The 15,185-nt window shown below is 37.2% G+C and overlaps 1 protein-coding gene across 2 annotated transcripts in view; it reads right to left on the reverse strand.

The window, feature by feature from the left end:
- Window positions 1-15,185, reverse strand: part of UBP1 (upstream binding protein 1) — a 53,976-nt gene that overhangs the window by 19,018 nt on the left and 19,773 nt on the right. Inside the window, exons 3-8 of one of the 2 annotated variants that reach the window (XM_069475473.1) lie at window positions 8,783-8,859; window positions 3,819-3,924; window positions 3,288-3,394; window positions 1,462-1,614; window positions 1,249-1,359; window positions 708-815 (exon numbers count right to left, since the gene is read on the reverse strand). In XM_069475473.1, coding sequence (XP_069331574.1) covers window positions 708-815; window positions 1,249-1,359; window positions 1,462-1,614; window positions 3,288-3,394; window positions 3,819-3,924; window positions 8,783-8,859 — 662 coding nt within the window. The remainder of the gene's footprint in view (window positions 1-707; window positions 816-1,248; window positions 1,360-1,461; window positions 1,615-3,287; window positions 3,395-3,818; window positions 3,925-8,782; window positions 8,860-15,185) is intronic. The other variant, XM_069475474.1, reaches the window with a different exon arrangement.

Genomic DNA, 15,185 nt, shown 5'->3' on the forward strand with positions numbered 1-15,185 from the left:
GCTCATATTCAAAAGCCCTCTGACTGCATGTTGGGGGAAACGGGTCTAAGTGCAGCCAGATGCACTACTTCGGCCTGAAGCATTAAGTAGAAATGCAGGTGCCAAGAAACACTAATGCAGTCAAAGATTTTTTTCTACCAGTGCTGCCAAACAGGCTTTTAAAAGCACAGACAGACACACGTTCTTATACTACATGCAGGGAAATGTGACATAAGAATTGCACTTGTTAATGTCAAGCTTGCTGCCATCATTTCTCTAAGTGTCCAAAAAAATTTTCTTATCAAATATACACATGAGAAAGCAAAACCTTTTTTAGTTACACAAAAAATGATAAGTATTTCACTAAAGAAAGTATTTTCAATTAATTTCAGTACTCTTGAAGGAGGTGTGTGTGTGAAGGAGAGAGAGAGAGGGAAGGAGGAAGGGAAGGAGACAGGGAGGGAATACATATCTCTGAGTGTCTTTTTCTCCCTCCAAAACCACCCAATATGGTCAACATTGTTTTTGCTTTGTTTTAAAGTGTTAGATTTAGGAAATTTTCCTCAGTGAGGAACAAACAGAAAGCAGGAAGTCTAAACAAAAGCAAATTAAATCAAGACATGGACATCAAAAACAATTTTGGCTTTACTTTGCAGTGGACATTGGTCCTATATCTAACACTGCACAAGGTTTCTTGCACAATGAAAAGAGAAGCAGAAGTCCCTTACACTGCCTCGCTTTGCCAGAGAATCACCGTAGTCTGCTGGCAAAGTCCGCTTGCTGGACTTTTTCTGCTCATGTTCAACTGCATCTTCAATTATAGGCTCAAGCCTCATCTGGACAAACACCAAAGATTGGGATCAATGTCTTTTCATTATACAAAGAAAGATCTAATAACCTGTTTCATGTCTCTGCAGTCCAATTAAACAAATGTATGACTAACAGGATTCAAAGTTAAAGAAAATGCAAAACCCCAGCAGTGAGAAAAATTGGACATTCTAGGCCCCAACTTAATCTCTTGCCAACTTCAAGGTTTTTAAGATCTGTTTCTGAGACTTCATTGGGATTTCAGCATCTTCATTCAAGATCCCACCCAGGAAACTAATCTATCAAATCCCAGAACTTAAATAAAATATTTTCCCCACAAATTTCACAAATGTCACATCAACCTACCACCCAATCTTCCCCAACCCCTTTGTAGGAAAACTCATCTTAGAGACAATGCAAACCTCTGCTTTTCTTCCAAAACCGAATGCTGCTCTACATTACCTCTGTGAGGATTGTGGTATCATATGACGGCTGATACTTTTCTTTTTCATGAGCTGTTCTCTTCTCCATCTTCTCTCGGTCAGTTTTTTGTTTCCTATCTGCACCTTTAGGCTTAAGAACAAAGTATATTATTTCATCCATCATGATGCAGACAAACAACTTCATAAGCAAAACTGAGCCCTAATTACGGAAAGCCTGGTTTCCATCTTTTACCTTAAAAACTTTGATTTGGCAGCTAGCTGAGTGTAGATGATCTGTGTATTCCCCATTTTCATTCTGCTTAAAGGTATCAACCTGGATCCTAAAAGGCACTCCCTTTTCACCTCCGTGCTTCCGTGGAGTAAATTCTGTGCTGATGCAGTGTACCTATAAAACAATTCAAGCTGAAATGGATTCAAAGTCCTTCCATTGATTATCTTTCTATTTTGTTCCCTCTTGTACATCCTGCCACCACCCACAAAATTCAAGATCCTTTAAAATAAACTTGCACATATTAGCCAAATTCTCTCTCAAGAATTTCCCTAATTGTTTTTAATACTTGGCTTCACTTTCACAAATCCAATTGAGCCCTCTGGACTTTCTAAGAATGACCTCTTGCCCATTACAGTGCCTCTCCTCTAACGCAAGATTTGCTCTGATCAGGGGTACAACAGTACAATAGCTTCCTATGTAAGTCACCTACCTCCACCCCAACTATATGCTGCTCTCAGACCCAAGGTGCTAAAGCCCTGCTCAATTCACAGCAATCTTCACCTCATAATTGAGAGCTTCTGTTATTTGTACTTTCCTGCTATTACCCCTGCTGCAGCCAGCCAGTGATCTTACTACTGTTCCTACACACACCAATTTGTGTTACTTTGCCTGAGGAATTTCCCACAGTATGGAATGTCCACTATTGGTCCTACCTGTATGCATCTAAACTCTTTGGTCAACCCTTCAAAGTCCATTCAGGATCCTGAGGACAATATTCATCTTGCACCACTAATACCACCACAGATAAAAACCTCAGGTACCACACAGAATGAATAGCAAGACCTTGCTCATTTCTGACTGCTACACATCCCTTCTTCTAATGACTCTATGTCAAAACTGATCTCTGCAATATGATGACACAACCTAAGATGTGAGGCCAGGTCTTATTATTACTTTCATTTACTACATAACTAGTTACTATATCAAACAAACACACACTGTAAGGGAGAAAATTCAACTAATATGAACCATGTCCCAAGCGATTATTAATTGATGGGGAATAATATCTGGTAGATGACAAAAATACAAAATACTAATGATTATTTCCAGTTCACATAAACTAGAGCCTGCTTAGGCTGGTTAGCAATTAAGTGATTTTCCTTTTCCATATATTACCTACTCAGTAGTTTAAATTCCACCACTTACAAATTTGGACATACTGGGTATTAGAATTATTGCCTTTTTTTTAATAATATTATAGTGTTTTTAAAAATTCATCTCTTAAGGGGCACATGGTAAGTATTTCTGGATGAAATGACATATCTGGGACTTGCTTTAAAGTATTCCAACAATAACTAAAAATGGGGGAAACTACTAATAACTGCTAAAGCCAAGTGATGGGTACATGAAGAATTCATTATTATTATTATTATTCTCTTTATTTGTGAAGATTCAAAATATTCAGCATTAGAATGTTTTTTACATAATGCTAGAAAGAATTTTAAAACCTCAAACTTTCTTCAATCATATCTTTTTAAATGGTAGCTTTTGTTCAAGAGAAATACAGCTCACAAAAAATAGACATTTTGATTATTGTGATTACCAGTGGTAAAAATAACATTTAAATAATGCTTTACATATCACAGATGTCTTCATATGTTAGTCTATAACAGGATGGACTTAGTAAATGAAACCCAATTTAACTGTGTATATTAAAAAAAAAGACATCACAAGACAGTTACAAATAAGCATTTAAAGGAAATGATATCACGTGTGAAGAATTCAGTAGAACCATGGCCTTCTAAATGACTACGTTAGTATGCTTCTAATAATGTAAAAAGCCAAACCTGAATGAAAGCAGATGTGCGTTTTGCAGGGTCCCACAGAAATTCGACCGCATTTAACTGACTTGGATTTGTCCTTGTGTCAATTATTCCCACAGACATTGGAATATCTAGATTTTAAAAAAGAAGTTACATAAAAAACTTATCCACTTTAAACAATTAAAGAACTTAATATATAATGTTCTAATGAAATAATTATAACCACAATAAACTTTTTCCTTCAATGTTCTCCATGGTCAACTTCAACATCAAAATTCATAGTTTTTCTTATGGTTTGTATTTCATTTTATTAAGAATATGATGGATGGTGCCAACTGAGAATTAAATGATTTCAAAATCACAGAATTCCTGGTTCAGGTTAGTTTAGCATCAAAAAACTACTTCACTTTTTAACTGTAAAACAACACTCAATGCACACAGGATCCACTGACACTCAAACTTTCTCCACAAGATTAATTAAGTGTGCTGTAGTGCATTAATGGGCATAGCTAAACAACACCCACAACTCCATGGTCTTTTGACCACTGCCTGTACCTAAATCAAGAAGTCTGTCTCCTGGGCGATTCCACTTCCAACCTTCAAGTTGCTGATGCTCTGTATATTGTAGCCGTCTGTCATGGAATACAACCCTTATGATGCTCTATGGAATAAGTGGGGAAAATGAGTACTTTTAAACCGTTCCAGCTAAAACGCAAAAGCACTTTCACTTCTTATACATTAACCTACAGTGATAGATTCTGCTTTTAACATCCCATAAGTGAACTTTTCTGCTCTTAGATACCTAGATCATAGTAAAATTATTTGGTGCAAAGAATTGTAACTCAAAAATACAAAGCACAAATAAAATGGTTACTTACAGGTAAGTATATAAATAATTTGATATTGCAATTTGAATTAAGATACATGCCCCTAAAATTAGTGAGCAAGAATTACATTTCTATAAAGAAAATGCCAGATGCACACTGGAATTATTAAAATGAAAAAGTAGAATAAACAGAGACAGAGAAACCCAAGCATGTCAAAAATTTTGTTAATTTAAAATAATAGTTACCAAGTGAGTTTATTTAAAAAGACAGTCATTCTATTAGCCAACTGGCAAAAAAAAAAAAAAAAAAAACCGAAAAACCTGCCTACTACCTCAAAAAGAGAACCTAAGTGCAAAATTCATTCTCAGCTATTATAATATTTAATTTGCATGTGAGATTACCGGAGGCAAGTAATGAAAAAATATATATATCACAGATAAATTTTATCCAAATACTCAAATTCCTAGGAAAGACTTTACTCCACAAAATCTAGGCCAATTCCCTGCTTTCCACCCATGCCTCCTTCACCTCCCATAGGTTTGGAGTGTCAACTACTGTATCATTCCAGGAACAAGATAACAGGTCATTAAAATGCACTCAGACACCAGATTTGCAGTAATTAATGTTTCTGACACATTTATAAATAACTTTCTGAGATTATGATGCAATAAGTTAACTATATTTTCACTGAGTCTCAGCTGGTTTGAACAGGAAATCATATGTTAGCAATACATAAAAAAACAACTAGTACCCCTGCTTCCCCAGCCCCTCATATACTACCCAAAACATAGCTGACAAATATTTTGAAGGAAACCATTTAAAAGTAGCAATTATTTTCTTTGAGATACTTAAAAAAGAGGCCAACTCAGTAGTTAGGACCAATATGGGAAAAGTCTGCAGGGCTCAGTTGCTGCTTTGGTCTATGCCTATCCTCCCCACTTTCACCCACATTTACAGGGCCCGCCCAAGCAATTAACCAGCACCCACTTTGCACCACCACCTGTCAGCAGCAAAGCCTTCACAGTGATGGCACATGGGCTAGTGGTGGCCGCGAAGACACCAATGCCAGTGGGCTAGCCAGCTGATCTCTCAGAAGAAAGTGCAGCATGAAAATATCACAATTCTGATTGTTCCATATGCAGTAAGAACCACACTAAATACATGTATTGAGATGGAAAAAATATGAGACTACAGACATTAGACTTAAGTGCTTTTTACTAAGCCCCATTCTAGAAGGTCAGACTAAGATAGTACAGAAAGGAAGATGAGAGGAGGACCAAAGATAAGAAAATTGCTGGATATAAAAGAAAACATCTAGTGTTATCGCTCTTTTAGAATTCGTCTAGCAGGTTTTCTGGTTTATAGCACACACACACACACACACACACACACACACACGAAAAACAAGAAAACTTATCAAACGAAACCAGAAGGGAGAAAATCATTATCTGGACATTCTGACTAAAAGGAAACTGATTACATCTTTAGAACTAGCACCTGATGAAGGGGCCCTAACAATAAAACAAAAACTGAAGAAGTAGAGAAAGCACTTCATTGAATATAAATATGTTCAGCACATTCGATTCCAAAGCACCTTCGATAACCCATCACTTGATCCCCAAGATTGCCCCCATATTAAAGTAGTACAGTTGAAGATCATAGGTCCAATAAATAAAACTCTAGAAGGTTGCAGTATATTTTAGGGATCCTCTAGCTGAAGAAGGATGTGATTCCCAAGAAATTCATCCTGTAGTCCTTGGTAGTAGTTCTGAATCCCAGGCAAATTCACAAGCTATAACTGGATGTATTCTGGCACATCCACAAATAATCACAAGTGGCTTATCAAATGGAAGATGAACCTGATGTAAAACCTTTTAAAAATTAACCCTTTTTAATTAGTGGGCTAAATGTCTAGGGACATTGATGCTTTTAAAATAAGTAACCTTGTCGAGGCAGAACAGTGTCATGTCAGCAAAACATTCACCCACTGTACACTTATAGCTGATGGTTTCTATACTGCCAATAGTTCATTATCACATGATGAAGTGTCATTTTTGCCTTAATTCCTTTACTTGCATTAATTTTGTGTATTAAATGTTTTCACAGCTTTCAGTTTGGAAGTAAATCCAAGGAAGTTGAATTTAAAGCAGTCATGCAACAACTTATTTGATTAACCCTGCCATTGTTAAGTTAATCTGACACATATTTTTAACTAGCTTGCCAGAAGTATTTTAAACATTAAAGCTCACCTATCAGACTAGTTATTTCTAAATCTTACCACCTAGTCAGGGAACTGCCCCCCAAAAGCCAGCTAGTTTTCACTGATAAATGACAGTGACAACTGCTTCAGAATTTACTTTCTTCAATGTTTTGATGTAAACTTTTTTTTTTTTTTTTGAGACAGAGTCTCGCTCTGCCATCTGGGCTAGAGTGCTGTGGCATCAGCCTAGCTAACAGCAACCTCAAACTCCTGGGCTCAAGCAATCCTCCTGCCTCAGCCTCCCAAGTAGCTGCGACTACAGGCATGCGCCACCACGCCCAGCTAATTTTTTCTATTTTTAGTAAAGATGGGGTCTCACTCTTTCAGGCTGGTCTCGAGCTCCTGACCTCAAGCTATCCTCCCGCCTCAGCCTCCTAGAGTGCTAGGATTACAGGCATGAGTCACTGTGCCCAGCCTGATGTAAACTTAATTTGAACATTTGGTCTGGATGTCAAAGTTTGTTACGATTTCCTCAGAAAACTAAATGGTCATAAATGAAAAACTGAGTTAAAATTATGAATTAGTCAATTCTATAATCCAGCACACAGACACACAAAAAGCACAAGGGAGAATTGTTGAAAATTGTTGATAACTGTTGAAGTTGGTAGGAGAATTTATCATGAGAACTCATGATATATACAAATGTATTTATTATATACCACCACACGATAGATATATGTGGATTCATTGTACCATTCTCTCTACTTTTGGGTATGTTTGAATTTTACCATGATAAAAGGTTAAAGAATTATTCTAACATTTTTGGATCCAATTTTAAAGACTTTAATATAGAGCCCATCAAACCCTACTCAATTTTATCACAAAATCTATAATTAAAACAACATTCAAGCCTTTCACACTGATACATTGTTTTAAAAACCAGCATCTTATTATACTCATCAAATGCAACTTGCACAGTGAAGTATACCTACATCCCCCCTGGAAAAAAAAAATATCACTAGGTTGAACTTTAACCAGATAGAGTATAATTGGCAGATTTGCCCAAAGGTTACCTTGAAAGCAACAAGCCAGCTGGGGCCAGAGGATCCCCAACATCTCTAAGTTTCCTAGACACTAAAACCTGAGAGTTGTAGTTTGGCTCCTTAATCAAACCGTGAATATTTTTCATTAGAGTCAAGCAAAGAATAGCCAATCCAAGTAGGGCTTGTTCGCTGTGAACAATGCTGATAACTTTCTTCAACAGTGGGTCCAATCAGTGTTTGCTACAGGCCAGAATACCAACAGAAGGGGGAAAAAAAACAATCTGACTCAGCCTCTATGGGAATGACCAACCCCACTGATTTGGGCATAAGTAAGATAGACCCAGAGTTCAGATAGTAACTGTGGGAATGGGCAAATAACCTTCTCCTTCTGTCCCAAGTGTGTCAGAAGCCCAGGAGTCAGAAGAGGAAATCTGGGAGCTAACTCCAGGTTGGCAAGGCAACGATTCCAGCAAGGATCAGATCCTTTATCTTTCCCTCATACGAAGGGAAAGATCCAAGCTCAACCTTCTATAGGATTTCACTCCTGCCCCCAGGAGTGAAAGGAGTATTAAAATACAATAATGGATCTCATCTCAGGCCTCTAGGTGCTGGGCAGCTGGCTTTCCAATACATACTAAATTAAAATTGCCTGAATCCAAGGCTGCCTTTCCATGCTCATCCACTAAAAAGGCAGAACCACAGAGGGGAGGGTCTTTCCAATGGAATGCCTCTCCATACCCAGGGCCCTGACATGCCACTCTATTGGAAGAGAGAAGGGTCAGGAGAATTCATGCCTGCCTATTTCTTGCTAGCACTTAGTTACAAGAGGTTTTGCCTTTCCCCAATTAAGCTTCTTTCCTAAACCTTTCCTTGTAATGCTGTGGAATTTATAATAAGCCATGGTGCATGACAGGTAGAGGCTAGAAGAACCCACCTTGCATGACACTGGAGGGGGCAGGGATGATTCTGAAGATAAATCCTAAAAGGAACAGGTTGGCCGACAGCGGCTATGCCTCCTATACCTGGGATGACTGACTTCTTCATTCAGATACACCAACAGGGTGAACAGAGATTTCAAACTTTATTTAATAAAATTTTAAGAGGTGAAATAAAAGGATTTTCTAAAGTTTTGTATTAACATTTACATTCTCCCCCATACTATCTTTTGAAGAGAAGCTTACAAATTTTTGTTGTGGTGGCTTGTTCTCCCATAACTGCAACTAACTTTTCTATTGCTCCTTGGTTTCCAAGGGTCTTTCACATTTACTTTACCCAATAATTGCTGTAATTTCCATTTTACAAAACAGTAAACAAAATATAGCTCAAAAAATCAAAAGTTTTAATATAGTTATTTCTTCTTAAAGTGAAATTAAATTTTTCAAATAAAGACTCCGCTACTGTATTCAATCACTGCAATATCTGTTGGTAATTAAAACGGACTGTCCTTACCTTTACCAATTTTCCACTAATCTCTGGCATATCTCCCATTTTCCGATTATCCAGCATCCGAATTTCATAAGACTGACCTATTTAAAGAAATTGTGTATCAAAAACAATCCATATAAAGAACATCAATGTTTACCACAATTCAACTGTCTTTCTCAGAACATACAATTACCTAACGTTAATTTGTTAATTTGCTAGAAAAGGTTGATCAGGTTGATCTTTCTCTTCCTTACAAATCATACCACCATCCTTTCCTTCTTACACTATTACAGAAGACTGAAGAGTTTCTCTGTCCATTTATTTCCATCTGCCACTCTCTTACACTAAATTTTTTATTATGCATGCATGCATTATCTGGGACTAATTTTTATAACAGCTTTTCTGAGATATAATTTACATACCATAAAATTCACCCTTTTAAAGTGTGTAATTCATTGGTTTTTAGTACATTCAGAGTTGTGCAACCATCACCGCTACCAATTTTAAAGCATTTTTATCATCCTAAAAAGAAACTCAATACCTACTGAGCAGTCACTTCCCATTCTCCACCCCTCTGCCCTGCCCCACCCAGGACAACCCCTTGCAACCACTTATCTACTTTCTGTCTCTAGGGATTTGCCTACTCTGGACACTTCATATAAATAGAATCATACAATGTGTGGTTTTTTGGTAACTGGTTTCTATTACTTAGCATAATGTTTTTAAGGTTCACCCATGTTGTAGCATGTACCCAGTATTATATACCTTTTTATTGTGAAATATTATTCTACTGCATGAATATACCAAATTTTTTTATCCATTAATCAGCTGATAGACATTTGAGTTGTTTCCATTAAAAAAACACAGATATTCACACATCAATCTAGAGAATTAGGAAAATAAGCTGCTGCAAAAAATTCATCATGTACTCCAAAATATTACTAATATACCTCAGAAATGATTTCTGGATTATCTGTTACTAAACAATTATCTGTTACTAAACAATAAAAATGACAGTATAATTTGGCATGCAGAAAATCAGCAAAAATTAAAGAATGTTTCTAGGACCACATGAAGTTGAGACTATAACTACCAATATCTTGCCCACAGTCCCAGGAGGCTGACAGAAAAATGCACAAAGGGTGCTAGACCATAGGGTCAAAATTCAACAAAGGGTTATCGAAATACAACTAAATCACTCCAAGACCAGTGAAGAAAAACAACTATATAGAATACGTTACCAACGAGTATTTCTTAAATTTATTCAACAGATTGAGAGAGGTAAACACTAAAAAACACCTTTATGGCAAGAGACATTTTTAAAAAGTTAAACCAAGACACAGAATAGAAGAAGATATTTGCAGCAAACTTAACAATAGATCTGAATTCAGAAAATAAGAAATAATTTTCAAAATAAAGATATATAGTTTTGAAAAATACACCATTATACATTTAAAATTACACCCAACCTCACAAGAATTTAGAAAATAAAAATTAACAAAAACATTTGTGCTGATTATCAGGTCTACAAAGACTGTTTAATTAATTGAAAAATCAAGTGGTTATGGGTGGGGAAGAATTAAGCTCATATAATGTGGAAAACAGAAACTGATTTAAGTCTTTCTAAAAGGCAATCTGGCTGCACCTGTCAACAAGTTAAGTACTGTACCCTTTGACTCAGGAATTCTACTTGGTCAAGACAAACAAAAAAATGTGGGAGGGGAAATATTTGCAACTCACATTACACACATGGGGCTAATCTCCCTAACACAGAGTATGAAGAGCTCCTACAAAATAGCCAACAAATGTTCACTGGATATCCCTAGAGGAAGAAACAAGCAAATGAAATGAATATGTGTGTTCTCAAAAGCAGGAAATGCCAACAGGTCTTCAACATATTATAATAAGACACTCAACCTCCATTGGAGAAATGCAAATTAAAACCACAGTGAAATCATTTTTGACCTATCAGATTAGCATAAATCCCTCAGTGTTCTGCTGTATTAGATGTAAAGTATGAGAAAGAGGAGGATCACTCCTGATTTTTGGTTAAGGAACTTAAGAACAGTTGCCATTTCCTGACATGGTGAAGAGGAGCAAGTAGACTTGAGGGAGAAAATCAAGAGTTCAACTGAATATATTAAGTCTGAGACACTTATAACACACCCAAGTTGATAATCAAGTTGATTTACAAATCTGGAGGTACAAAGAACAGATCTGGTTAAAGACATTAACAGGGGACTTTTCAGAGTACAGTTGTAAGGTAGAGCCATTTAAAGACAGTATCACCTAAGGAGTATAAAGATAAGAGGGCCAAAGCACCTCCCTGGCACGATGGGAGTAACCCAGAGAAAAGCAGCCAGTGAAGTGGGAGATGGATAGAGTGCACAGTATCCTGGAAGCCCTTTCATTTGGCTGCCAAGGAGGAAGAGAAAACTCGTCTCACCAGGATTATTTGGATTCTCAGAAACTCAAAATCCTTGGAATTGAAAAAAATCAAACGAAGAAATCTCAATTTTTCCATCTTCTTATGTATTATTTTTCCTGGTCAATCTAAGGAGGAAATGTCTACACTCAATACAAAGTTCAATCTATTTCCTCAAACAGGTCTCAAGACTCATCGCTCTTGTATTAACGCATTCTAAATTTTTATTCTTCTAAAATCAAAAGTAGGTATTTTTAAAAGGCTCCGTAACACTTGTTATGCTACAAGTGGCTTCCCTTTTAGAAACTGTATATTCTTCAATGATGATATCCATTGAGTGAAACACCAGACTAATTTTACAGATTTAATTTCTCCTTCTATTTGTCCTCATCCATAATTCTTTTAATAACACAGCTTCCTGAAACATCAGTCTCAGTTCTAACTGAAAGATAAAGAAGGTTCCACTATTAATGAAGTATAAAGTTAACATATGCAAAGAGAAATATTCTATGAGATGCTAGTACTGTTTTTAGCTTTATTTTTTGAATTTATCTTTCATGTTTTGGTTTTCTTGCTCCTTTTTTGGCTGAGAAACTCATTAAGTACTGCCAGAGTTGAAAATATAACTGTTGTGAGTTCATGTCCCCACCCACCTTTGAATATACAGACTTTAAATCTAGTTTCATCAGATGGACTCCAAAGCAAGAGGTAGCCCCAAATCAGACAGCCCTGCTTTGTAAATTTCAAAGCTTCAGAAACCTTATTTCTAAGGTCCTGCCATAGAACTTTAATCCAGCAACAAGAACCAAAGCTAGTAAGAAGAAAATATACTATGGCATAAAATGAAATTTACTCATTTTTTTCTGAAAGTTATAGCATTTAACAAATTCTTAATCCAATAAGCATGCTATTTTCTAGGGCCTAAGACCTGTTTGCAAAGTAGCTAATATTGGTTAATTAACATCCTTAGCAGAGTATTCTCCAAGAGAAATTCAGCCTTCCAATGAAAAGGTATTTTGGGAAAAGCTAAGAGAAAAGGTTCTTTTTACTTAGAGTTAAGTGCTGATCCAGCAGGAGCAATGAGCCAATCTGGAAGACAGCAAGGAGTTAAGATCAGAAGTCTCACTCACATCATGAGGTGTGGAAGCATCAAAGACTCAGTCAGCCCCAGTTGCAAGACAAGGAGCAGCCTATTCCAGCCAGATCCCTGCTCAAAGGGAGAGCCAGCTGCATGTACTACACCCTCTAGTGGCTCCACGTTGGGACTACAGTTTTTACTCCACAAAGTCAGAAACTTAACTCTTCCTACGGACAGCTACTCAGGCATAATTATGCAAACACATATACAGTTTTTAAACTCTGTACTTTTATGGTTCAAAAATGACACTCTAAGACATCAATACAGCTAGAAAAACTTAGAACAAGCACAGGTGGTGCGTGTCTGAGTCCTAGCCATTCAAGAGGTTGAAGAGAGAGGATCTCTTGAGCTCAGTAGTTCAAGACTAGAATAGAAAGTAAAGTGACAGCCCTTAAAAAAGTAAACTTACAGCTACACGGAATTTTCTTTTTCTTTTCTTTACAGTGTTACACAGTGACAAACATCCTTTATCAATAGCTGTCCAAGAGGCAGAAGGTGAGCAATGAGCCTAAGGGGAGACTACTAGCAGTGAGCAAGCCACAGCCCAAGAATGGCATTCAGCCCCCAACTATGTGCCAAACTTCCTTTGAGAAAATCCATCTAAAAAAGGTGGTGGTGAGGGGGAAACCATATTTGCCTGGATATTCAAAGTAATAAGAAAATGAAGTACGGTCCCCAGACTAGCAGCAGCATCACCCAGAAACTTGTCAGAAATGCAAATTCCTGGGCCCAGTCCCAGACCTACTGGATCAAAAACTCTATGGAGCACAGCAATGTTTTGATGAGCTCTCCAGCTGATTCCAATGCATGCTAAAATACGTAAAGCTCTATGTAAAGCTACAAATATCCAGTCAGTCAATATTCTATCCAACACAAAGCATTCAAAATCTTCTAGAAACAACTTTTTACTCAAAAAGCTCTTAATATAAGAATTAACAATCTTTTCTCAGAAGCTGAACAAATGCTATAGGATATACAGTAAATGCTCCCTCAAAGTGCCATACCAAAGAGAAAAATGGCCTGAATTAGAACAGTCAATTATACATTTGCATCATTTTGTATAGGTTCACTTAATAAAATGTTATATGAGCCATTGCACCAATATTATAGGTAATGAGATCTCAAAAGTTTTTCTTAGGCCAGGCATGGTAGCTCACACCTGTAATCCCAGCGCTTTGGGAGGCTGATGCACAATGATCACTTCAGGCCAGGAGTTCTAGACCAGCCTGAGCAACATATCAAGACTCCGTCTTCCTAAAAAATTAAAAAATTAGGTGGGCCTGGGTGGCACGTGCCTACATAGTCCTAGGTACTTGAGAGGCTGAGGGAGGAGTATTGCTGGAGCCCAGGAGTTTGAAGTTACAGTGAACTATGATCACAACATTGCACTTCAGCCTGGGCAACAGAGCTAAACCCTGTCTCAAGGGGGGAAAAAAAGTCCTTTTTAGTTCAAATTTCATTGTCTATGTTAAAATTAACGACTAAAGCTGTTTAAAATAAATTGCACTGATTACTGTTCAAGTAATCAAAATTCATTAAGTAGTCATTCACTTGTTTGATAAGATCATAAATCTTTCGAAAGTCTAGGACAGCTCTGGCTCCTTTACTATTGTGCTCCACAAATCCATGTGTGTTCACATATATTCACTGTATACGTAAGCGTACAGTATATATATTTCAATATACATATGGGCAGACATATTTATACATACACACAGAGAAGCAAGGGCTCAGGGTTCATTAGATGCCCATTTAAAGACCTCGTTTTAACAGGGCCCTCTTGAGATAAGCTAGGAGGAGGCAGTACTATAGGATGCAGAGTGTAAAAACACTAAAAGCTTAGTGTCTAAAAGCTTAAGAGAAAATGATGGCCATCCTATGGATACACAGTGGCTCATCGTACACCACTTTGGAGACCATCTACCTAGTATATGTATGCCTTGGTTAGTTTCCTATTGCTGCTATAATAAATTTCCACATGCTCAGTGACTTGAAACAATACAAATTTATTATCATACATTTCTGGAGTTCAGAAGTACAAAATGGGACTTGGCAGGCTAAAATCAAGCTGTTAGCAGGGCTGCATTCCTTCTAGAGGTCCTAGGGCAGAATCCATTTCCTTGTCTTTTTCAGCTTCTAGAGGTCACCTATATCCCTTGGCTTGTGGCCTTTTCCTCTACCTTCAAAGCCAGCTGCATGAAGCATTTTCAAATCTCTCTCTCGCCCCTGACTTTTAAACCTCCCTTTTTAAAAAGACCCTTGGATTTCACTGGGTCCACCTAGATAATCCAGGATAATCCCCCATCTCAACATCCTTAATTTAATCACACCCGCAAAGTCCCTTTGCCATGTAAGGTAACATATATAAATTCTGGGGATTAGGACATGGGTATCTTTGAGGAGTCATTATTCTGCCTACCACAGTTGTTAACCCATGCAAAAATGCTATTTCTAAAGCTCAAAACTCTATTATAGGCTATTTAAAAGATTATAACCATACTTTCCAACAGAGCTAGCAAAATTCCTGAGTCATTATACAGGTATATAGTCCCACAGTTGTGCTCTAACCATTTTTAAAACTTGGTCATCTAGCTGCTTGGTCTAAATATAATAGTTTGTCTTCTAGTACAATCAGAAATCATTAAAGCTCTTATAAATAACTGTAACAGCAGGAAAGGCTCATGATGTGCTTCCTATGTGCTAGTCAGCTTGTAAAGTACATCATGGCCAGGCGCAGTGGCTCATGCCTGTAAATCCTAGCACTCCGGGAGGCTGAGGTGGGAGGATCGCTTGAGCTCAGGAGTTTGAGACTAGCCTGAGCAAAAAGCAAGACCCCGTCTCTACTAAAAATAGAAAAATTAGCT

This window comes from Eulemur rufifrons, chromosome 7 (assembly GCF_041146395.1).
Source record: "Eulemur rufifrons isolate Redbay chromosome 7, OSU_ERuf_1, whole genome shotgun sequence".
Taxonomy (NCBI): domain Eukaryota; kingdom Metazoa; phylum Chordata; class Mammalia; order Primates; family Lemuridae; genus Eulemur; species Eulemur rufifrons.